At 37.9% G+C, this 26,743-nt stretch overlaps 1 protein-coding gene across 1 annotated transcript in view; it reads left to right on the plus strand.

The window, feature by feature from the left end:
• The first annotated feature begins 798 nt into the window (after window positions 1-798).
• The window catches only part of ankhb (ANKH inorganic pyrophosphate transport regulator b), a 53,999-nt gene continuing 28,054 nt past the window's right edge, over window positions 799-26,743 (plus strand). Inside the window, exons 1-7 of the mRNA XM_088918427.1 lie at window positions 799-1,307; window positions 13,176-13,392; window positions 17,582-17,700; window positions 18,934-19,017; window positions 20,003-20,173; window positions 22,226-22,360; window positions 24,231-24,323. Coding sequence (XP_088774553.1) covers window positions 1,212-1,307; window positions 13,176-13,392; window positions 17,582-17,700; window positions 18,934-19,017; window positions 20,003-20,173; window positions 22,226-22,360; window positions 24,231-24,323 — 915 coding nt within the window. The 5' untranslated portion in view covers window positions 799-1,211. The remainder of the gene's footprint in view (window positions 1,308-13,175; window positions 13,393-17,581; window positions 17,701-18,933; window positions 19,018-20,002; window positions 20,174-22,225; window positions 22,361-24,230; window positions 24,324-26,743) is intronic.

Consider the following 26,743-nt stretch of genomic DNA (forward strand, 5'->3'; position numbering starts at 1 on the left):
TACGGTAAAACAAACACAACATTGTTATCATTTGTTGATGCTTCAAGATTGTGTTGTGCCCTTTTGTATTTGCATTTTGAAAAAAATATTTAGAACATGTAAACCATCTTCATACTGACTGGGAAGGATTTGAGCAAAGATGAACGAGAAATCATAAGCATGAAAATGCCATTTCAAATGAATTTAGAATCGACAACACCAATTTACCAATTTATTTACAAAGAACAAATACTGTACGTTAGTCCTCAGGGATGGATAATAGAATATGTGTAAGATTTATATGCCCTAGACACCCATATTGGGGCTACACATGAGTGACACCAACACTAACCGAGCGTTTGTCAGTCAAACTAAAAAAATAAATATATTTTTAACGTAAGAGAAAGGAAACGAAACCCTTAACTCCATAACCGGTACTACAACAAGTGCTTATGGCACTGACATTTCACTGCGGTCAATCATATGACGAGGAAGCCTGAAAAATATTTGAAGGAATAAGTTGAAGGAAGCCGGTCGGTCAGGTGCCATGAGTACCTATTCCATTTCTGCACAACAGGATGGTGAAAAACAGAACCTGCAAACATGTTTTTCGGCACAGCATGAACAGTTAAGTACTGCGGGTAATGCTACTGGAAAACCACACGAAACCTTTTGGAAAAATAAGACGGACATGGGATGCTTGTCTGTGACAATTTCTCTTCGCTTTCTCTTCTCCTTTGGCGCTGTGTGGGTGTCGTTCTTCTCTGTGCGCAGCACTGACGTCCAGGAGAGGAGGAGTTTGAATTTGCCGACCCCCACGTGTTGTACAGAGAGATGATTAATGTAGTCATGGAGCCGCTTGCTGCGGAATAAAGCTGAGGCTGAAATTGCTGTCAGCTGTCCTGATCATCGCGTCTCTCTCACTCTCTTTTAGAAGAAAGACTTTGAGGCTAAATACTGTTGTTTTCCCAGCCTGATTTCATTCATTTATTTATTTTTTCCCCACTGATGAACAATGGAGAAGCTGTCAGCAGAAAATTCTGGTGACCCTCCTCTTTTTCCCTGCGGTAGATCATTGTTTTTGATGCTGTTGTTGTGTAGGAGGGTAGGGACGGACCTCATCTTTTTGGATTTCTGCTAGAAAACGCCGATAACATTGGTGTTGTTGTTATTTGTTATTTTTTCCCGTTCCCAGCAGCAGATGTTCGTGGTGCTGTCATTCCACCGATATTATGGTGAACATCCCAGCACTTACACCTTACTGGCCTCTCATCCGCTTTCTGGTGCCTCTGGCAATTACAAATATAGCCATCGACCTCGGGGAACAGGTGAGTTTCATCATCGGTATCCTTTTTTTTATCATTATGAACGATATATTTGTTTATGCTACCTACAAAAATAACTATTCATTTATCCTAGAAAATGACGTAACTGAATCCGTTACGCAGACGATTGCAGATTGATGCTTTGCAATGAAAAGAATCTCTTAGGCACCGTTTAAAAATGTTTTCCCCCTTATTTTATAAGTTAAATATTATAAAATTTCCTGCACCTTTACGTTAACGATAAACGCTTAGTTGAGGATGGCCTATCACATGACAGGTTGTAAATTTCCCCTCTTGTCAAGCGTACCCCTCCGTTAGGGTTCTGGTGAATCAAAAGCCATTGAGGTACCCATTCACTGCCTCAGCCCCGGAGTGGAAACAAAACGTGCCTTTTATTTAAAACGCAATAAACAATAACAAATCCAAAGCACCTGCGTATGTGTGAGTTAGTATCTACATTACGCGCTCGTTAGTAAAATAGGTCGGGTTTGTTTTCTGGACAGAAGCAATGTGCGTTCAATCCCAATGATTGTGCAGTTTCGGGCAGGTCACCGTTTTACCCCATACAGGCGCCCCGGTTACAGGTCAGGGAAAAGCCGACACCACGCAGCGGTCGGATTATTTTTCAATAAATTATTTATTTTCACAAAACCGCAGCCAATCAACTGTTTTTTTTTCTTTAAATGGGCGTCTTGATATGTTCGTCTTGGTTTATTTACAAAAAATGCCAAAAAAAAGCAAAATATCGTTTCTGTTATGGTTTTGTGTTCAGCCGTGTTGGCAGGCCGGGTCGCTAATCCTTTCTAAAAGACTAACCGGTACAATATGGAAGAAAAAAAAACATCCCTGGAAACGTATAAAACGGACTGTGGTGAGAGATGTATACTGTAAACGCCAGGATGGAGGGACGGTTCAGGTTTAAATCCGCATTATCTCATAGCTCTTGATGTTGAGCTCTGGAAGGTATCTGAATATGAGCAGCTAACAGCACTTTACATGTATGATCTTGACAAGCAAGACGATAATAATCTCAATGGATTGCTATCCCTAAAGCATACACACTTTAAATCTTAGCAAATGCATTATTTAGTTAATGCCAAGCGCACTACGGACGCAGTTAAATTGTTTTTTTATTTTATATTTCAATTGATTTTTTACATCCATTGTGGCCAGTCTGAATAGACTCAATGCGTCGTTTCAGTTTTTGAATACATTTTGGACAGTAATGATCGCCTTTGTTTTAAAAACTTTCACAAACATACAATATACACACATATTTTCTAATATAATTAGTATTACAATATTGCGAACTTTTATTGTGGTAAAGCAAGAAAGATCAACAAATATGTCGCACTTAAAGTCCCTTCATAATTATAGGCAATACTATTCAAGAAAGTGACGGAGCATTTGGGCTATTTCGTTTTGGTTTAATAAACAAATAAAATAATTCTAAATTCTTGTTTTAAATGTTGTCTTTTTACATTAATTTGCAGCACATACCCACTGATTTAATAATAAAATACAAACGTACAAACAACTAAAATACAGTCTTAAAACGAATCCATTTAAAATGGATGTATTATGAGTTACCCTAATGGCTGTGCAAACATTAAACTGACTTCAAATGGCATTACATAAATCTCTATTTAACCAGATGAGTCAGTGACTGCCGTTTATACAGTGGGATGTGTTACTGGAGCGGTCTGAGTGAAACACCTTGCTTAAGGATACAACAAGTATCTGAGTGCTCTACCTGGAACTGGAACTCCCAGTTGTCCAGTTGCAAATTCACTGGAGGCATCTGCATAAATTCTTATGCAAACTTACTTAAGTAAATGGGAATAGCAAAGAACCTTTCCAGTTACTGTGTTTACAGAAAATGTAGAAACCAAGACAACAGCTGTCACCTGTGACAGCAGCTGATGCTAATGTCAGTTTCTTTCCTCATACTGTTCCAACAAGGCTGGTTGGCATGTCTTAATCTTAATAACCAATAATTAATTAAAATTTGAAATATTGGAGACTATTTCCATTTGACCTCTGAGAACCTGAGAAAAGTCAAGGCACGTCGACGAAGTAAATGCACAAAGAGGCATTGCGAAAGGGATTCATTTTTTCCTTCATGACAATGATCCAGAAAATGCAACTAAAATACTTGTGCAATCATGCTGAGATAACCCCACGTGACTCCAGTGGTAATTACAGCACCCATATTACAAGAGATCACCAGGCTTGCCTTGGATATGTGACTTATTCAGGAGGCTTGTTAATAGAATCCAAGAGAGAGTATAGCATTGATAAGTATGCTGGTACCATAAAGCTTTGTAACTCCTTACAGAAATGGGCTGAAACTGTTCTTATCACTGATTGGTCAACTCCTTATATGTTTTCATCCCTCTTGACTTTACACATGGAAGTATATCCATTTACCATTTACCTTACTAAGTCTAGTCTTATTTCCTCTGACCTCCAGATGTCGTTTATTTGAAATAAACTACTGTGTATGTGGCCTAAGTGTTATAGTATTTGCTATTGTTTTATATGGAAGTAAAACAGAAGTCTTGATCAACGATACAGGCTACACCTCCTGGTTAATGCTAATATAGCTTATGTTTTTATATTTTAACACAAAAGGCTCTGATAAATTGGTAAATTATAAATAAATGGGTGTCAAAATTTTACTTTTGAGCTGTCCAAGGTACTGAATTTTTTTTCAACAGAAAGACAATACAATGTTTTTATACACCTTTATTACACTTAATTTCTGCAGTTGTTATAAGCCTGTAAGGGTACAGTTATATCTTATGTTTAATAGTGATCTGTTTGTCATTTGCTATTGCACCCATCCAGTATTTTACCTTTTACTCAATGCATGTATAAAAATCTTTATAATCCTGGTTTTCACATGCACACCTAATATGTTTCAATATTCTGGAAATAAAGACTCCAAAAATGCAATGCAAACCAGAGCAGGAATCAAGGTGAAGCATTTTGCTGGTCTCTTTTAATAATGCAATTGAGGATTGTAGCTTTTGGGGTAGATGCTGTTGCATATTATTTAAATCCTTTACAAGCCTTTAATTCAGTGAACACCACATTTTGGAGAAGATGGGGTAACGTGACATAGAACATGAAAAAGGATTTGTACCAGATGAGCAGAGTCAATATTGGTCTGAATTGAAACGTCTCCTGCTGACAAGAACCTTTCCATAAAATCCTTTTTTTTTTAAATAAACGTTTGCTGAAGTTTTGAAATGGAACAAGACCAGACAACAGGTACAGAAAAAAAAACAATAAATAGGAGCTCATAAGAAAATAAAATCTGGAGTCACTTCAGTTTTATCAAAAAACACTTCAGTCACATACAGTACATGTGTCTTCTTTGCCAAGCAACAGTCAGTGGCTTTGTCTGTTTTATAGACCTGTTAGACTCTGTAGGAGATCAACAGTCTTCATTTTCTTCACCTCTTTTTATGAAATTAAGGTTTACTGACTTGCTCTTGGTTTGGATTTGATACTGTTACAGATAATGGAGACAAAATGTGACTTGAAGAATTCTTGTCACTATTTAAACTCTTGTGACTTGGTTGTCATGGAGATATTTGTGGAAGACTGGGGTTCTGTTTGGACATTTTTCCCAAACCCTCAACATGTTTAAGGACATGCTTGGTACACTATTAGTATACCAGTGACAGAGCAGTGGAGCAATGTAGAATTGCAGGTGCAATGTTGTGTGAAAGTTTAAAATGGTTTAGCTTGTGTGATGGGGTTAGTGGAGGAAGAGAATCCCAGAAGGAAGGCAGGAAGGGAGGGAGGAGAAAACGTGATCAGCTAGTCCCATGTTTTCCCTTAGAAGCACAGGACATGATGTTGTCCCCAATTACATCTATTTCAGAGCAGCCCCTTTCCTTTTTGAACAGATTAAAAACTAGGAAAGATGCAAGAAAAGTGGATTCCAATCATTTCCCAGTTTGATTTGAAAAGGTACAAGACTGGAAAGGTCCTATCTTTTAATATCGTGTGATTTTACGATAGGGACGTAATAGTAAGGACACACACGCTGTCACTTCAGAATCGTTGTATGGCTGTGTATGACAGCATTCATCCCTTCTCGAGCTGCTTTATCTGATACAGGGCCTCACAGGAGCCGGAGCCTATCCCAGCAAGGAACAGGAACAAGACAGGGGTGCCAGTCCATCGCAGGGCAGGCACAAATACGGCCATGCTTACACCCAGGCTTCTCCCAGTAGCCAGTTAACCTAACAATATGTTTTTGCACTGTGGGGGGGAACCCATGTGAACAGGGAGGACAGAGAGACTCCATGCAGATAGCACCCAGGAACAGAACCCAGGGCCCATTGCTAGGAGACAGCACTGCTAACCACTGTGCCACCATTCTGCCATGAATGATGGCAATGGGATTACATTTTTTACAGTCTAAGAATAATAATCACAATGATATTGACTACAGGAATAAAAAGGTCTAAAACAAATCCAAGAGTTTTATTCTAAAGCTGTGATTACATTAACCAGGTTTTGGTTGAATGATTCATAATACCATGCAAAATGTAATTAGATTTCAGACAGCCATGTTTTCATCTTGGCAGGTCTGTTGCTGCAGTGATTTTGTTCCTGCAAAGATGCACATGACCTTTTGTTGCAAGTGTATTTGTCCGTTGATGGAGAAGCCGTTTTCTTTTCCTGAGGATGTCATTGTTATTATCAATAGTTTTTCAAGGGGTGCCTGGCACTGGGGCGTGGCTGAAAAGATACAGTAAGTGTTACTTGGCAGCCTATTTAGGGACATAGTGATTCGTGTTTTAGTAAATGGTACCTCATTAATATTGTAACTGTCTCTGTTATTATGAACTATTTTAACTGTTATCTCAGTGTTATATGCTGTTCTCCAGTGTTTAGAGTAAATACAATACATGTTTCAGCTTAATTTTCATGATCAGATAACAACGTCCCTTTTTCGTATAGTTGACACGCTTACTTTAGCCTGTGTAAACTTTCTAACTTTCTCACTGTGCACCTTGAACTGTGTATACCTCAGGAACCAATGTAGAAAGAAGTCTTCAAGAACACATAGAAGACAACTCATCATAAGCATATGGAGACCTGTTTAAGGAAAAGCAAACCAAAGATAACTTATGGAATTGTTGTGAGGTTCTTTGGGTTTGTTGGACCTGTGACTGAAATTTGTCAATGAGGCTGTACAAGTCAGCAGTTCAAAGAGGTGTTAATAAGTGATGCAGGCATGGATTAAGGCTGGGCACCCTGATGGTTTCAAAGGAGGAATGTTTGCACTCATCTTTTTAGCACTAATTAAATACTTATTTAACTTTAATTAATACTTGCCAAATATTCAAAGCATAAAATTTAATGTTCTTGAAGTTTGATAGACAGATTTCTAAGGACCTAATTTTATTATTGGGTTATTTTAAAAGAGTTATAAATTGATGTAAGTCTTGAAATCAGTGGTTGTTCGTAGAGTCATAGTTTAGCACAATTTGGAACAGTGTTATATTAAATGCTGATTCCATCCATATTACACTAAGAATAAGTCCTAAGAATAGGGACTATGATAGTTGCTTTACTAGTAGAAGACATGAGACTTTTAGATTTATAACCAGAAGTTCATTGGATTGTATATCTTCTAATCTTTGGTTTATACTGAAACTATTAATTTACTAGAAGCCTCAACCAAGATGAGGAAGCCCTTCCTAGACCATTTAGGATTTGAGTCCTGAGTGTTCTTCTTTCCAGTGAGACATCTGGATGTCCGTTAGAAAAAGCAGCTTTTCAGTTCCTCGTCTGTTCAGAGCTCAAGATGGGGAGAACACATCATTGAGAAGAGTGGTGTTTCACTTGCACTGATGTTTAAGATGTTAGTTATTTATTTATCTGTGCACAAGGCAATGGTTATTACTTGAGTATATATTGCGCATCACAGGAAGAATGTGTTCATCACAGGAAGGATGTCACAAGAAGCTTAACTTCTTGTGCCATAACTTATTTTCCATAAAAGTATAGGGATTGTAATACAGATAAACCCCAAGGACCTTATGTATTTTGCTCCACCCTCTTCATGTCCCTGGGCTTTCATCAAACAGTGTAGTATGCAAAAGTGAGGGATGTCACTAAACCTTTAATTAGTTACGTCTTAATTGGTACAAATTTGCTTAAAGACATTTTAACATAATTTACATCCTTATGCAGAAAATGTCATTATTTATAGCAGGCTTACTGGCATATTATTGAACATATGCGACAGTGCTAAAACATCGAATCAATATTTGTCACTAACTACGTGTCTGCTGTGGGAATGTTGAGGGCTAGTAGTGGGATGCCACTGTTGGAAGTAATGCAAGCTGTGCATTGGAGACGCATGTTTTGTACCAGGCAGAAGATGCTGTCACAAGGACTCTGTCCCATTGTCTTTGTAGAGTCCAGACAAGCATGTACCTGTTCACTGGTCCCTGAGATCATGGTGCCTCATGTCATCCTGGTTCATCTCACAGATCATCAATGTTGAGGAGGACATCCACAGTACAGCTGTCGTATTCTCATCTAGTAAGAAAGCGGTTGTGACATGAGCCACATGAGGATGTGTGTTTCCCAGGTGGAATGTTATGAAGAAAGGGAGGGCAGCAGGTGAGGTCCCAGGATTTGATCATTGTTGCACCATGCAGCCAGGACTCCAGCAATCCGTAGAAGTGGAGTTCTGTAGCATCTAGACACTCCCCATCATGGCCTCCCAGATCTCCCAGATCACGGCCTGTCTTTGACAAAAGGTGCTTGGGTGTAACGTCCTGCCATTTTAGTAATTGCTGGCGGTGAACATCCCAGATGGCAAGTGACACATTACTGATCTAGTTCAGCTTCAACATACCAGTAGTACAAAGGCATTATTCTGTTGATAAGTGGGGCATATGGCTTCCCTCCTGTGCTTTTAATTTTTATTTTCAATAAGGCCTGATGTTGAACTGATGAATTCGCCCCATCACCTATGCCAAATGAGCTCTCAAAATAGCTACTTCAAAATAATGTCAAAAACATTAAATATACAGTATAATATCCCAAATCTATTTTTTTTTAAAGCATACATGTGTAGAGATTCTTTTGATGCTCGGTATATATCCACTCCATCTGAATTTTGTAATTTTGCTGTGGTTAACACTGAGCTTCTTCATTCAGATTTACAGTTCTCCACTGCTTCCAGCCAGTTCGTCCTTATGCATCCATTAAAACACCGTGCTGGATCCTGTAAAAAATGTTTTCGCCATGCTCCATTTTTCAATGTCTTCACAATTCTCTAGATACACTTGGTGTGTCTTTTCAGCTTGAGCATATGCAGCCATTTTTTAATTTGGAGTGTTCCTCAAGTCTTTGAGTGCTCTTCTCCTACAAAGCTGCCCTTTTGAGATCCCTCAAATGTCTTATCTGCTCCTTTGCATTACAGTGTTTTCTCTGTGATCTCTGTTTGTTTAGAGCTTCACTTTCGCTTCACCAGCCCTGGATATTTGTCATAATCGTGCACTCTGTCTAGGAGATCCTTTCCAAATCGTGGGTGTGAAGCACTAAGAAAATAAGATTATACTTACGTAATGGCTGTGTGGGCACTATAAATAGTCTTGCTGTTCCATGACATTAAAATAAGGCAAGTTGTGCTTAGTGTGGCATGGTGAGGTCAAAGCTCTGTTGCTTTGTGGAGTGTTTTATCACGTGAGCCCCATACTCATGTGATCTCAGTATCTTTTCCCTCAATTAGAGCTGTAAGACCCCGGCAGCATGCTATAGTATGTGTTAATGACGTCCTCAGGATACTGTTACCACTGGAATCTCTGGAATACCTCAGTGCTAGACTTTCCATTTTGGATCCTTACTATGGCAAGAGATAAAAAGACTAAAAGAAAATAATGCTTGGGGGAGGTTAGGATCAGTACAGTTGCAGCTAGTTAAAAAAACAGCTACCTAGGATTGTCATGACATGTTGGAAAAGAAACCCCATTGTTTTAAATGATTTTTTTTTCTCAGCTTAATATGTATCTTAATCATTTTGTTATTAGAACAGAAAAAAATCTGTTGTGCAGAACCCCTTCAAAAGCTCGCATTTTTTAAAAAGGTTTCCCTTTGCAGTAACTGAAAACACTACAATCTCATTAAGTGGTAGAATTGCGCTTTGTTGGTTTTTTCTGTGTCAGACAGTGCTGTCACTTAGACCTCACTGCAAGCCATTTATCCTGGGGCTTGGGTATGTTAACTTATTGTAGGCTTTAACCAACATTAGTATTACTATGGAGTTGTCCGATGACTCCAGTCTTATATTCCCAACACCGTTAATTGAGATGCATATCATAGTATGATATTAATGACATCCCAGGGTGCTTTACAGTCTGGAAACCAAGACGGCAAAACTTTTAGATGAGGCAAACAATAGTTAATGCAAACTTCACTCAGAATCATTATTAGTCAGGTTATTGATTGAGTATTTCATATGCCAATGGCAGTGGAGTTCTGTGAGCAGATCAAGATAGAATTGAAGTATAATAACTTCAAATATACAGTATATTCTCTGTTTTTATTAAACAGTCGCACTATAGGTCACCAGATCCACTACGACGCAATGTCAGAGCGCTGTGAATGCTGATTTTACACACAACTGGATCAGACTTTGGGGTTTTCCCTTTGTTTCTGGGATGCCCCTGAACAGTTTTTGGGCGACCAGAGGGTTTTTGAATCATTGCCTCGAAGAACCAACAAATTCTTATTTTCATGTTTTAATGGTTCTGTAACTCACTGTCTTATGTAAAAGCACAAAAGTGTTTGTCATGATTGGCAGTGATACATATATAATATCTTTCAAAGCATTCAATCCATAATTTGTTTTTTACTTTTGCAAGGCTTGGTTTCCAAAACATTTGTTTTTCAGCTTTTAACAATTTCTAAGTCTGAGTTTGAGAAGACCGTCTTTAGTAAAAGCACTGCTTTTATAACCATGACAACCAGAAATCAAGAAGAATGGCGCACAAGCTTTAAGCTTATCAGTAAAAGCAAGTGTTACTGTAGCTATGAAGAGAGAATCAACGAGCTACTTGTAGAGGCTAGAGAAAAGCAGAAAGTACAGTAGAGGTAAAAAACAAAACGTCTGCCTTCCAAGCTTAATCCATTTGAGTTCTAGGTGACTGCACTTCAGTTGACTTAAACTGACAGTGTAAAATTTCAAGCTTGTCCGCATAACATTTCTTCTGCTTTTGCACGTGATTGTATCTTGCATACTACGTCATCCCATTTGTAAGTTGACACTGTTTGCTTAGAAAGCTACCAGCAAATTCAGATTGAGGGAATCCAGAAAATCTAATTAGCTGCAGTACTCTTTTTTTCTTCGTATCGTCTTTCAAAACGGGTGCTTTTTGATTTGTTGATGGACTAGGTGGTGGCCATCAGGTTTTATTGGATCAACTTAAGATTCGCTGCCTTTAACAATTTGACAATTCCAGAATTTCAGTGAAATCGGTTCCGCTGTTGTAGAGATTATGAAGAGCCATAAAATACAACATGGCTGCCATGTATGAAATAAATTGGCTTCACTAATATGGAATATTTGCATAATATTTGATTACTTTGGAACCCTTCGTAAGTCTATAACATTGTACTTTACATTCAATGTGTAATTTATGGAAATTTATCTGATCTTAAATTAGTTTGCTTTGAGCTGGCCATTTTGTACATGTAACATTTTTAATAATGTTGCTAGAGGACATTAAAGTTAACAATTGGCAATATTCATGTCAATCAGCGAAACAAAAAATCCTAAGAGTTGCCATTTAAATGTTTTAGCCACAAAACATTTTACAAAGAATTAATCTGCGTACGTAGCCACTTGTTATTTTCTATTTTCGATAGATTCGCCTTTTTGCTTGGAATCTGACTTTTGTAAATAGAGCAATTGTACTTTTGAAGGTTTTGTTTCATTTAATATTTTAATCAGAAGACTCCTTATTTATCGTGCACTTGCAATATCCCAAAATGTCTAAAATTGCTTTATAACACACTTCCTTTAAGCTGCAACAACTTGTTGAAGTTGGAGTTTCAATTTTATTTGTCTTGGAATTTTTCGTAATAAAATTGCAAAACTACGATGAGTAGAACAGTTGGTTCATTGTGAACAACTTGCATTGAAGGGAATGTCGAGTAGATCAGAAACAATTGAAATTACAAGGAAGATGACAATACTCAAGGGACCGGATTAAAGACTGCAGCCTCTTCATATCAGTCTCAAGTACTTTATAGATAGAAGTTTAGTATGAATGGAAAAGGAGGAAGAAGTTGAACAATAAATAATTTAGGGGAAAGTTGTTTTGCAGCATTTTTTGCAGCTATTCTCACTTTTCCCGGGTGTGTAGCTAGGAAGTGTTTAGTCTGGAAAACATGTGTCACTCATGGCAAAAAAACAACAGCAAGGTCATAAATACTGTATAATAAAAAGACAAGCCCTGTTATCTGTGTTTCTTGCTACTAAAGCTTAGCCTCAGTTCACTTGCTTGTGAGTTTTATTGGATGCAAGGTCAGGTTAATGAGAAGTGATTCATCTGACAAGCACAGTCTGAAAGAGGGATAATGAGCTCAGCTGGACGCCACTATGTGGCATTGGTTAGGTTTACTTTTAGCACAGGAATTTCATATGGACATTCATTGGTGAATTGCCCTCCTCCTGCAGGAAATGAGACTACAGTTTCTGCCCTTGTCACTAATTCCAGCATGCAGTGGACAGATGAACGCAGCACTATTCTTGCCCCGAAGGAAGTCTGGCTTAATTGCTTCAATTTGTTCAAACCCACAACCTTTCAGTGTGGGTGTGGACAAAAGTATACATTCATACTGGAAGTGGCATTTGTAATACAATTAGATCCCACTTTTTTTCCACTTAATTATCCAAAATTTCAGTAAATAACCCCCAGGCTTGTATAAACAGCAGAGAGAAAAATTGGAATGCAGGAGTGACACATGCTGCATGATGGGCACCTGTAGTTACTCTGTTTTGGAAAATTTGTCTGTTAAGCAGGAAGCCCATCATACTATTTTGAGAAATTGCATTGCTCAGCCGTTTGACTATATTTTTTGTTTTGGAGGGATGCTTAAGCTGAGCATTCACTGATGTGAAAAAGGCACTTTTTTTTCCGCAAAAGGCATCCCTAGAAAATTGCGCACGGAAAAGACAGTCACTCATTATGAGGTTTGTTTACCGGTCTTCCTAAATAGTATTTTATTCTGCAAGAAAGGAGGTAGAGACACAGTGATTGTTTTTCCTGAGTGTGCTGATCTGTGTTTGTTTGTCTGACCTGCTGTAAGAGGTGTTTGTTGTCACCTCACCGCCCCCCCCCCCCGTCAAACTGACCTTTGGAGTTGGAGTCAAATATGACATTTTTCATATTTTAGTACCCTTAAATTTAAATCTGTGAAATAATGTGAAATCTCTTTTTTTCATAATTATTTTTTATTCCATAGCATCTTCCATTTTTGCACACTCATTTAAAAATAGTTACAAAACTCCCTTTTCTAGGCTGACGTCCATAAGAAAAAAAGTTTAAAAAAACTAAAATAACTTTCAGATGTGGCCAGTGCCCATCCTGAGCTTGTTAATCAAAATGAGAAGACTAGTAGAACGTTTTACATAAATATTAATATAACACTAATACAATACTAAGTTTGCATTTTTTTTATAAAGTCAGTTTCTCTTTGCTGGTACATTGTCTGCCACTGAATTTCACCCATGGAAAAATAAATTAGAATTCGGAAATGAAATTGCTCATCTGTGAGGTGATATTTCTCATGTTTGCTGGTGTGGTTTTCTTGTTTCACCCACAGGCTTTGAACAGGGGCATAGCGGCAGTCAAAGATGATGCAGTGGAGATGCTGGCCAGCTATGGCCTGGCCTACTCGCTGATGAAGTTCTTCACGGGGCCGATGAGCGACTTCAAGAACGTGGGCCTGGTGTTTGTGAACAGCAAGCGGGACCGCACCAAGGCTGTGCTGTGCATGGTCGCGGCTGGCACTGTGGCTGTGATTTTCCACACGCTCATAGGTACAGTACGTACTGCAGGGTCCCCACGGTCATGGAAATCCTGGAAAAAGTTTTGAAAAATGATAAAATATCCATTAAGTTTTGGAAAAGTCATGGATATTTTTTTTAATTGACCCAATGACTATATCATGTAATTTTGTTCATAAGTTAGCAAACCTGTGGCAGTGCCGTTGCTAACATGACACATTATAGTGTCGCGTCGGACCCTCTCGCGGGAATTTTAGAGTGAGCCGTAAGCTAGCCCAGCGCCCATGTCAAAATGCCGGGTAAATGTGTTTTCCGTGACCTCTGGTTAGCAGGTGAAAAATACAAGCTATGGCTCCAAAAAGATGAAGACCCAGGACGTGCGAAATGTAAATTATGCAGGAAAAGAACTTATGGAAAAGTTTTGGAATTTGGTTGGTAAAAATGAGTGGGAACCCTGGTACTGGCAGAGGGGGCACATGTTGAGGAGGGAACAGCATGGGTCAGCGATTAAAAAAGGAAAGTGACTTAAGTCAGAAAAAAACAAACACCTTCTAGGAGTTGGAGGGCTTGAGAAACAGTGACGTGACTGGGCTCGAGTTGCGGACACTGGGAGGTGTCTAAATCCACCTGGAATGGAATTTTACATGATTCCACCTTCATCTTTATTTTTTTTTTCCAGTAACCTGAGCTAACAAATACATCAAGTCATTTCGTTTGCTGGAAATGACTGTTGTACCTTAGCTACCTACTCTACTGTTCATGTTCTGGCAAAATCCACATTGCTACCAATTTTCCCAATGTGTTTGAAATGTGCAATGCTCAGAGTAGATGTTATAAAATGTCATAGAACAAACCACTGCAATAAAGTTAAGGGAGAAAGGACTTGTTTTTTGTAGCTGGGTTTATTAGTCTATTTTAATACGCTGTGATTTCTACAATATAATTTTAAGGCCACATATTAAAAAAAACGTTTTTAAACTTTTTAAAGGGACTCTTTTTGACAAGGACAACAGGATCAAACAATATTAAGTTTACAAAACTGTTTAATAGTCAGTGTACTGAATGCATATACGTTTACCTTAATCCCAGAGAAAAAAGTAAATAAAAATGCTAAAACCCCGTTTCCTCAAACAGGCTCTTAATAAACAGCTACATGAACTGAAAAAATCAATGCCAATGACCGGAGGGTTTGCTCAATATGACTGCCCTAAAGTTCCCAGTCTCTTCAACTGGTTATGTGGTTTCTTTCTTCTCTGCCTGGTCTGCTGGGTATTGGGAATACTACTGCATGGTGCTACAGTATCTGTGTGTCACCGAGGTTGGTACTGCACTTCACTGGTGGATGAAGTGGGTCCCCTCCTATATGTTAACTGGTTTGGGATGAAAATTACAAGAAATTATCATCTGTCTTCTGGCTTCTTTACCTGACTACTTCAAGACTGCTCCAGGTAGATTTAAACTTAAGTGGGAGATCATTTTCCATTGGATAGTGGGGGCCTCCTTCTTCTCAGGGAGAAGTGTATCAGGAGGCAGTTCTGTTCCAGTAGACACCTTTGCAGAATTATCCATTTACATTCTTATTGGTACCATTAAGATTGCCTGTTTTTTGGTGAAGTAATATTAGGTACAACATTGTTTCTCTGCAGTAGTTTTGCTACTGGAGAAGCAAGAATACTTACTGCACTGAAAGTATTTGGTTTCAGTGCTGGATGTAGACATTACACACAACTGAAATGTTCACTGCATTGCTTTCCTTTACCATCAGCTTTGATTTTTTTTTCGTTCATGTTAACAAATAGTATATCTCTCTTTCCTAGCGTTAATCCCGCATCAGCAGGGTCCGCTTGTCGGCACACCAGTCTCCATTTGGTGGTTTGAACCAAATCTTTGAGCTGACGTTGCCATTAACTGCGACCGAGAAATACTCCAACTGGCGCGTCGCTCCGCCTGCCGTCGGAGTGGGGGGTGTGGTGGGGAGTTAACAAATAGTATATAAAACATTTAAAAAATATTACACATCCTTCCTTATTTCTGTTGTGTGCAACATAATTTAAGTCTGTATACTGATTCAGGGAGAAATTTATTTCTAACTTTGTAGTGGCTGGTCTTTTACTTCTCAGGTACCCTTGATGTGGACATGACTCCCATATTATGTCGGGGAGTCAGCACCCATATCTGTTTTCTAAGGCCCATCTCAAGAGTTTAAATTGTCATTTTTGTGCCTACTGGCAGAGCTGCCTAGTGGGTTATTCCTGTCTAAAGGGTAGTGCCTTGAAAAAGTATTCAGACCATGTGAAGTTCTGCGAACCCATTTTCTGAAATTACAAAATCATGCATACATGTTCTTTTAAACGTAATATTTTATTAGAATGTGAATACTCAAACTGAAGATTTAGAAGGGTAAGGTAAGTTACAGTAAATATCGGCACAAACTAAAGAGAGAACTGAAATATGTTGATTGCATGAATATTCAGTCCTAAGCTCAATTGTAGGTGGTGGTACATTTGGGGAAATGAAAATGTTAGATACAAGTCTCACAGAAGCTTGGTGCAATTTTTGCCAATTTTTCTTGACGGATTTGTTTAAGCTCTTTCGTAATGCTTTGGGATCACTTATTGACAACAATCTCAGGTTTTTCCACAGATTCTCAATAGGGTTTAAGGCAGGATTTTAATTGGCCCACTCAAGGACATTCACATTCTTATACAGTACTTGCGTCACTCCAGTATAACTTTGGCCTTGTGCTGTGGAACATTGTACAGTCAAACATGACTCTTTCCCCAGTTTTATGTCTTTAGAAGACTGAAACATGTTTTCCTCTACTATTAGCCTGTACTTTGTTTCATCCATTTTTCCATTAAATCTTTCCAGAACCTGCTTAAAAGAAACATCCCCCTAACACATCATCACACTTGACATTTTTTCCACTGTCAGTCGAGTGCTTTGTTGCAAACTCCTTGCAGGATATGAGCTGGGTTTTTCACACCACCATATAGGCCAGCTTTGTGGAGTGACCAGAATATTGTTGACTGATGCATATTTGCTCCTGTTTTGGCCATTGAACACAATAGCTCTTTCAAAGTAGGCGTTGGCCTCGCAGTAGAATCCCTCAACAGTTTCCTCCTTTCCCCTGAATCAGTGAATTAATCCTAAATTAATTTCGGATTGCCACAATGAAGGGTTTGAATCCATGAAAGACAAATTGAAAAGTCACGATTGTATATTGTATATCTGTTTAATTTTTGCTTTGAATTTGTTGAGTGTCAAAATGTCATGACTGCAAGCTTTGAGGCAACAAAATGCGAAAACTATGAAAGACTCTGAATGCTTTTGCAAGGCACTGTTTGTTGTTCATTGTACTGCATTGTAAGATTTGGAATGACAACTTCTGGTGAATCCTAGGGTGCTTTTAAAGTTGGCTTGCCTATTCAAATAACTCTGTTGGGGAAAACTGCTATGGAAGAGTGACATTTGGTGCACAGACAAATGGGCCCAAGAGAAACACATTTCAGTGGACAGCAACAATACTCAATAGAAAGTATTTACAAAGCTGGTATCAATGAGTGGATGCAAGTCTGCAAGCCATCTTGGGCACAAATAATAGTCATAAGAACATATGAACAGTTAGGAGTAAAAGAGGGTGATTTGACCCATATAGCTCATTCCGTTTTCAGTGGTTAATTGATCCAAGGATCGGCTTCAGTGAGTTGGCAGGGCAACTTGTCCCACAAGACAAAACTTAGTCACGTTGAGCTATATCATGCCTACTGGTATGTAATGTCTTTTTATTCTTAAAAAGTGGTTGCCATGTGGTCAGTTTCAGGTGCCGTTGAAACCACGGTGCACAAAGTTCAAAGTATAGTTACAGTATTTGAATAGACCAGCTAACTCTATAAGCACCTATGCAAGTGATGTTTTTGAACAGAAAACCTATAGTCTGCTAAAGGTTTTTAGAAGAAGGTATTTGTTACAACTTTAACCTTACATGACTCCTGGGCTCTGTGCTCTCAAGGCAGTATTTTGTTTTAGGTGGTCACTAGTTTTCCCCATCTTGAAATAGCTGCAAATTGAAACATTGAATCTCAAGTAATTGGGAAAAACCACTGTGTATGCCTCTGTTTGTTTTTTCAGCTTTTCATTGTTTAGGAAAGTGCCCTTCCAAATAAACCTCTTCCTTCTTGTTTATGTGATGTGAATGCATCTCTCCTGTGTGTTATTGCAGCCTACACAGACCTGGGGTACTACATCATCAACAAGCTTCACCATGTGGATGATTCTGTGGGTAGTAAGACCAGAAAAGCTTTTCTTTACCTGGCTGCCTTCCCATTACTGGATGCAATGGTGAGCATTTTTATTTCCTTTTTCAAGAGCAGGTGAATGTGGGTTAAACCTTCATGCAGAGAGTAGTATGTGCAAATTCCAAGTAATTGTAACACTTTTAATCTTTTGGCATTCTGAACTCTTCAAACCACATCCCCAGGTTGCCTTAATATTCCTGGTGTTCCCGTGTGATTCAGTGTTTGGATATTATTCAAATAAACACATTCAAGACATCGTCTGATCTAATGCAAACTTTAAAGTTGTGCCAGGATGTAAAGAAATTATGTATGTGGTTATTCATATTTCCAAAAAATACCATAAAACACCTTTTCAAATCCTTTTATTCCATCACACCTGTAATTCTGTATTTTGTGATCTTTTCTGCTGTGCGCAGTATTAGTAGTTTTTCTTGCTGAACCAGTATATTAAAGGTCTTGTCAGTGTGTAGAAGCCCCTTGTGTGTTGCACAAAAATCTTCATGTATTGCACATCTTTAAAACTTAACCTTTGATGCCTTGTTTTTGAGGTCAGAAAGTATTTTTAAAACCTTTAAGCTAGATTGGTTAATTAAAGTAAATGTGCACAAATAGTTTACGTCATATCTTTTTTTAAGAGGAATCTCCCAATTGAGTGAAGAGTCCATCATGACTCTTTCAGTGCTTAATGTGTTTTCTAGTTCAACATTAAATGTGTATATAAAAAACAGAGCCAGCATGCCTAATTTTGCTTGTGTAAGGCAACCTGTGTTTAGTCTTCACAACAACAGATAAGATACTTTGTTGTTGTTTTTTATTTGATATAAATGAAAGATAAAGTGCACTAGGCTGTCAAAACATGGTGTAAGATATCTCACTGAATATTCACATTTTGTTTCCAAGTAATCTATTTGGCAGTGTCATTTTAAAGTGACAGGTATTCCTACGGTTCTTAAGTACTGTAGGTTTTAGCCTCATACTGACAGGTAACAAATGACAAGAATTTATAGATAAAGTAATGTCACACCACAAATGTCAACTTTCTCTGAATTAATTCCTGATACTGTTTGCTGCAGAGCTAAACTTTGTCTATATATAGTACTATATGGTCGTTTTTGTCTGTCTTGTATTATGGATATTATTTGTAAATTATGAAAAAAGAGTTGTTTTCTGTGTAACCTTTAGAGTTGGGTGGGTCATCTGTTTTGGGATTCAACACCTTGAGCGGTTTATGATGGTCTGTAGGCCCTTCAGTAATGTTTAATCTGTGTTGTTGCAGGCCTGGACCCATGCTGGCATCCTTCTGAAACACAAATACAGCTTGCTAGTGGGTTGTGCATCCATATCTGATGTCGTAGCTCAGGTATAGCTAAAACTATATACTATGTTTTACTAATTGTTCCAGTTACTTAGTGATATTACCTTCTGCTCAGAGGTGTATTAAATTTTGGAGCTCAGTTTTAAATCTGGAAGAAGGAAAGGTTAATTCTACATTGGAAAAACACAACGTCTTGGCTGTCTTCAGGCATTTTGAGGGAAATGAGAAAGATCAGAGAATATGTGGGAAAGGGAATTTTAAGGATGCTGTACATCACATTTTATGTTCAATTAGTTAACTGGTTTTTAAGGGAAGACTAAAGAATATTACATGATAGCACATACAGTACATTTAACCCCAATCTCTCTTATATATACAGTAGTACTATGATACAAAAAATATGTGTCTACTAGGTTCACATAATATATTATATATATAATAATATATAATTTATATATGTAAAAAATAGATGAAAAAGGAAAATCAGGTATTAGATACAGTATGTCACATGAAAGAGGCTCCACTGATGAAACATTTGTTTGTTTTTTTCATGCTGTACAGGGCAGAATTAACCTCTTCATGTGTCCCGTTGCAGTTCTCAAGCTCATACGCATCCCCTTTCTAACCTTTTGATACATAACTATATTTCTGACTCCTCCACTGTACAGAATGAAAGAAACAAAGGTGTTTCTGCGAGGGAAGTGTGTTTCTGTGAAGTCTGTGCACTGATTTCAGATAGCGACCTAAATTGGAAAAACAAGTCAACGCTACTCTGAAATATGCATAGGGTCTCCGTTTGGACATTTATGTACTTGTGAGCTCAAACAATGCCGCTTGTGATACTAATGTTAATAAAAAACCTCCTTAGAAGACGTCTTTCAGAGAGCAGGTCACAGATGCTGTATGCTATGATAATCTGTCATCAATGTTATTTGTTACACGGACTTGAGGGAAGCAGATGCCTATGATGTAGAAATGGGTATGCTTTCCATTGGCTCAGCTTTGTTTAGCTCTGTTTCTGCTGTTCCAGATCGTGTTCGTTGCCATCCTGCTTCACAGTCACCTGGAGTGCATAGAGCCGTTACTCATCCCCATCCTGTCTCTGTACATGGGAGCACTGGTGCGTTTCACTATCGTGGGCCTGGGATACTACAGGAACATTCACGATATCATCCCTGACTCCAGTGGACCCGAAGTGGGGGTAGGTCCTCTAAAATCACTGGACTCTCCTTCAGTGGTCTGACTGGAAAGTTCTTCTGACTTTCAGCGAGACATTAGACTTATTTTTATGCAGACAAGTTCTATAAATCAGAGCATCTTAAGCAGCTGAATAGTAATCATAGTAATCTCCTATTCGTACTAATTCATGTATCAGTTACACAGCTTTGTGCTGGCATAAAGTTTGTGGAACCTCTGTATATGTGAAATGAAATTATTGCAAGGGCAGGGATTTCTAGGATGGATTGATGAGGGGTTTCTTTCACTGCCGTAGCTGAATGCGGGACCGCAGGGGGGTGTGGTGGTGGCTGCCTCACAGCTCTCGGGTGCAGGATTTGTTTCTGACCTGGGCACCTTCTGTGTGGAGTTTGCATGTTCTCACCAGATTGGGTTTCATCCCACCTTTCAAAGACATGTTCTTAATTGGAGAATTGGTTACTCGAAGTCTCTAAATTGCCACGGTGTGTTTGTGTATACTGAGAAATATCCTGTGTATCCCTGTGTCTTCAGGATAGGCTCTACCAGGAACAAACAGATGGCTGATGGATTAATTGATGGTTTCCTATATCCCCCCCAATATCCATCTGTATGCTGATAATGTTTTTATTCTTATTGCTATTTCACTTTCCTGGAATGTCATTATGCTTAAAATACAATAATAATATTCCAGTACTGTATTACTGTCCCAGTTAAGAGGTTTTGGGATCACATTTTTGAGTCAATGGATTATAGTGAAAGTGTAGTGGATATTGCATATTTCATTGTTTTTGTTTGGTGTTCTGTTGTCTATATAAAAGTTACCACTAACATTTGACCATAATCAACGCCTAGAAATGTCTCATGCCTTACTTGCTGGAATTGTGATGGGAGAAGCAATTTGGAATCAAGCCTTAAAGTCATTTAAGGCCTCACAGTTTTAAAGTCTGCTGGCTTTTGTGTCCTTCCCTCTGTCACTCTCACTTAGCTTCTCAAATTATCCCATTTTTGTACTGAATCAGAAGAGTTTGTGTGGAAAATTACTGTGGAATGATAAGTCTCATATAATTTTAGGATTTTCAAAAAGCCAGAAATCTAATAATGTGAAAAGTGGATGATTATAACCACTTGTTTACCATTTTCTGAAATGTTATAGTCGTTGCGTAAAGCCTTGAGTGTTTATTTCTGCCTGGTCTACCTCCCATTCTTATAAAGCAAAACACCACTAATGAGGAAACAGTCTGGTGTGGCTTTAATTATTGCTCTACAGGATGGGAAGCATTGTGGCCTAACCCACCACAGTGAAAACAAAGCAAGTTTCTTTATTTTAGTGCCTCTGTTTGCTTTTTCATTAAGCTTCATATACTCCTGGACAAACTTGTCCTTGAAAGCCTCTTAACCTGGAACTTATTTCTTATTCATGTCACGGATGTCGCAAACCAGCTACCCAGCCATGTTGTTGAAGCCAGTACCCTGGAAGGAGCTGGAGGAGACTCTTAGATCAATTGGCTACTAAAAACCAACTGGACTAAATGAGCCGGATTGCCAGTTTGTGTTTGCCAGTGTTCTTAGGTTCTTTATGTTTCCCGTCGGTGTTATAGTCTCCATGGTTACTGAGTTACCTCGAGTAACGCTGTCTGTAATTGAATTGAGAAATACATGGCAAATTGATCTTGCAAACAAAACAGTAAGTGCATGTAGTATTCAATGTCTTGAATTGAACAACCTTAGCATTAATATGATTCCTAAATCATGCATGTCAATGAAGAGTTATTAGGACAGAATGCTTAATGGAAAATTGGCTTTGTTTAATGACATTTTGTGTACCATTTTTACAGAAAAGAAAATTAAGCGTCAGTCAGTAGAGGATGAGTATACCTGTAAATCTTTTTGCAGTTGCTTTTTAAGTGAATGTGAGCTTTCTTTTGTGAAAGCATGGTGTGCTAGTCATGTCACGCAAAGCACTGAGCCAGTGGCTGATGCAATTGTACTCCCCCATCACACTTCTTTTCATCCTACACCAACAGAAATCACTGACGCCCACACTTCTGTGTTTTAGGGAGACGCCACGATCAAAAAAATGTTGAGCTTCTGGTGGCCCCTGGCCCTGATTCTTGCCACCCAGCGTATAAGTCGGCCGATTGTCAATCTCTTTGTCTCCCGAGATCTCAAAGGTAGCTCAGCAGCCACTGAGGTGAGTCTCTCATACTGCACCCTGGTACTCATTGCCCTTTTCTTTTCAATGAGCTCCCAAGGGCTCATTGGAGCAATTTTCTTGGGATGCTCTACAAGGTATGATGATGATTTTGTTGCAGTTTATCTTTTGCTGGAAAGGCTTAGTTAGGACACTGGAAACATACTTTTGTTAATAATAATAATAATGATGATTGCTTACACTTATATAACATGAACACATTCCTTTTTCTAATAAGAATGGCCTAACGTATAGCTGAAGAACCAAAAAATAATTATAATAATAATAATAATTGCTTACACTTATATAGCGCTTTTATGGACACTCCACTCAAAGCACTTTACAAGTAATGGGGACTCCCCTCCACCACCACCAATGTGCAGCATCCACCTGGATGATGTGACGGCAGCCATAGCGCGCCAGAACGCCCACCTCACACCAGCTATCAGTGGGGAGGAGTTCTTGAGTTCATTTTTCAAGATTAGATTAAACGCCATCATCCAGACATATTTTTGTATTTTATTTTTCCTTTAAGAGTCAGTGGAAGGCAGATATTAGTGTGAAGATTAATGTTGCTCCATAGCATAAACTGCAGAATGAAATATAAATATACAGTACCAGAGTGCTCTCTTCTGTTTTAGGTTTTGAGAATTTGTTCATTTACTGTAGAACAGTCTAGTTTTGACCTGCCGAAACAGGACCATTTATCTGATATGAATCAGCTGGTCAGGCTACTTTATATTCACACAGCGTATAGTCTGCAGCCTGAATTCCCCCCATGACTTTACCACCTGCTTCACAGAAGTATTTTTCCTATAAACAAGTGCTAACCTCTTTAAAAAAACATGTTTTAACTATAGTGTTGCCCTTTGCTTGGATACTTTAAGCATTTTGTTTGCCACTTTGTTTAATGTGATGCCTATAAGGAAGATAATTAAGCTCTTTATGATTGAAGAAATGTTTCAAATCTTGCTATCTTTTGTCAAAGCTCTTTTTCTTGTTACATTTAATGGTAATCATATTGCACATAATTAGATGGTTTAAAGAAAATGAATGCCACAACAAGAAGGAAATTGAACAATTAAGAATACATTGTGGCTCAGTTAGCCATTATATGTGCATTGATGACTGACTGCTTCCTTTATTAGATAAGAAAGACACTTTTATAGCCCCTAATATGTATGATCTTTAATGCTACTGTACCTGAAGGTATTAACATGGATAGACAGATCTGTACATTGTGTCCTCGGAGCTATAAAATAAATGGTAATTTTTATATAGCCCTGCTTTAACAGCATGTAGGTGAAATACAGGTGAAACATTATCTGGACATTGAACTTTAGTTGCATTACATTTCTTGTCTACAAAAATGCTGATTGAAGCAATAGCTTTTTTTGTAACATTGACACCAAGTTAAGCGTGGGGCTGCATACAGTATATATCAAAGGTCTGAGGCTGAAATTGTCACTCTTAACAGATTTTTTTGCTGCTTATTGCAGCAGTTTCACATTCTTATGACGTGATCTCCCTTATTTCTGCATGTCATAACACTGTGGATTTCTGTCCATTGCCTTACATTATTGGCAACAAAAACAACCTTGATTTTTGTTTAAAGGCGTATCTACTCCTTTTCTACACCACCTCCATCCTACAGTGGGATGGAGGTAAGAGCAGGCTGCCACGTCCCCTGTGGCCACAGCTCTGTATAATACACATGGTTAATGTTAAGTTCCATTATTTGCAGTACTGTCATGGACCAAATGAAAAACTTAGATGTTTTGACTAAGCAGAAAATTCACTCAAGAAAAGCTATAAAACATCCGAAACTGTTTTCTTGACTTCTCTCTTTTTGTGTTTTATGAATGTGTAGGCAGTCGCGGTTCTGACTGCAACATACCCTGTGGGTCACATGCCTTATGGCTGGCTGACTGAACTGAGAGCAGTCTATCCTGCGTTTGACAAGGTAAGGAACATGGTCATTTTCCACTATCAAAGAGTCGGGTTCATTTTGGTAGATTTATTATTGTTCTATTTTATACCCAAAATGGCTGAAACCTTTAACCTCTCTTTGTACATTGAAAAAAAAAGATCTTTTAATAGTAGATTCTGTCTATCTTTTAATCGATTTTGGAACATTATCAGATATGATGAAGCTTTCTGGTTACCACAACAAAAGAACCTCAACAAAAGCAGCTTAGAAAGATGCAAACAGGGTTTTGAATGTGTTTTGACAAGTAAAAGAAAAATGTGTTTGTGTGCTTGTCTTATGGTGAAGGTGCACCTTTTACAGAGACAGGTTTTGGATCAGAATGATGAAGAAAATAAAATTCTCACTCGGTCACATCTTGGGACTAAAATAGATTTACACCTGCTCTTGTACTAAAGCACAAATACATCCTTTGCGTTTACTTGAGGAAAGCTGCAAAGACATTTATTTCTTGAAATAAATAAGATGTAATGAAACTTTAAAGTGAAAAAAACTTCGGCTGCAAAGTCAGCTTCTTCCAGTTTTTATTAAAAAAAATATAGAGCATATTGATACTGTGAATGCTGTTTCTCTATTTTATTACAAAGGCCAGTACTTTATAATTCTCTAAGGATGGGGAATTGCCTGCTACAGACTGCAGCTGTGCTCTGTTTGACAAGCAAATTTTTACCTCCCTGTGTCAAATGCAGTTGGGAGCATTTCAGTTATTTTATTAGGTTTGTGTGACAGAGTACACTCTCCAGAAGAGACCTACCTGAGTCTGCAGAGATAGTAATAAAATGCAAATCAAAAAGTTCTTAAAATATTTGAAGAGTTGCTAGAACACCACTTCTCAATGTCTGCATGCAACTCTTTATAAGTGTTATTGCAAAAATAAAGAATGGGAAACAAAACTGAGGTTGCCTGTTCGCTTAATTTGTGCCTACATTTGAGGTATGAAACACCTCTGCTGCAAAGGTTTTGTTTTCTGTGGCTTTCAGGAGTATGGAAGAGCCCTTCCAGGTTTTCTTGAAAACAAACGTTTATAGGTGTCTCCAAGGTAAATCATGGGTCTGGTAATAACAGCCTTTGAGGTGGCTGTTACAGCAAATGTTTGTTTCTAGTTCAGCAGGAGCTGTATTTAGCTGTAAATATCATGAAATGTTCACAGCAGCAAAATAGGGGCTGCAAACAATTAGTAGCTCTGATGATTAAAAACATAAAAAAACATACAAAACCATAAAAACAGCAAGATCTAGACCTGGGAGTGAGGGGTTTCAAACATTCATTATTTGTGGATATAAGCTATTAGTGGTTCATTGTTTGATATGGACATAATACTTGCAATAAATATATGCAGTAGTATTTTTAATTTGTAGTATTTTTAATTATAGTGACACTTAATAATGTTTAAGTTGCACTAGAAATTCCAAGCCGTAATTTATATATACTGTACACTGAGAGGCTTTAAAAACCTAACAAATGATTATCTTAATCAATGTTTGTTGCATGTACCATATGGGATTTTATATGTACACAATTTATAGGTGTAACCCAAGCATTTTACATGGTGGAAATGAAAATAAAATAAATGTTTTTGGAGATATTTTAATTACAGATGTGTAAAGCATGTCAAGATTACCTGTTAATCAAAATCTGCTCCTACGAGTCTTGATGGTACATGTATAATGTCTGTAACCTGCTGGAGTTGATTGCTGTGTTTCCAAGTCCTGTTTTTCAACAATGTACATAATGGTGCTCATTTACAATATTTGGCAAATTGGAAAAAAAAAACATTTCCCTATTAATATTAAGTCTTTATAATAATGCTAAGAGAAACATTTTTACATTCACAGTAAGAAAAGACTGTAGTCATCTGAGCATTTTGAAATGGAGAAACAGGAATAGAGTGTAATAAAGTATATTAGAATTTGATGTAGGCAAGTGCTGAATAAATCTCTTATTAATTTCTTATTTCCTGCTAATTGTTATTTAATTTGTAATAGGTTATTATCTATAACGCAGTGCAAAACCTACTTGTTTGTCACTGAGAAGGGTCAGGGGTACTCTTCTAATACTAAACAAATATTGTTTGACCTTTCCAAATTACTGTGATCTGAAGGTGTCATTATGTGTGAAATTAAAACATTTTTTCATTCTCTTAACTGGTGTTTTCACCTTATACCAGAAGCTTGGTACAGTATATATGCTAAGGAATTTGAGCCTTGAAGATGGTGTTTAGCACTTTTGGTCATGGATGAAAGACTGCACATACTTGTCCAATAAATGCTTTAGAAGTATCACAGTTTATAAAAAAACGCACGTCAATAATTCATACACTTGGTTGAAGTTTTGTTGTGGTTGAATGATATCCTGATGTGTTGTTGATTTCTTTTCTTTACGTTCCAGCATGGAAT

The sequence above is a fragment of the Atractosteus spatula genome, chromosome 6 (assembly GCF_055471065.1).
Source record: "Atractosteus spatula isolate fAtrSpa1 chromosome 6, fAtrSpa1.hap1, whole genome shotgun sequence".
Lineage (NCBI taxonomy): Eukaryota > Metazoa > Chordata > Actinopteri > Semionotiformes > Lepisosteidae > Atractosteus > Atractosteus spatula.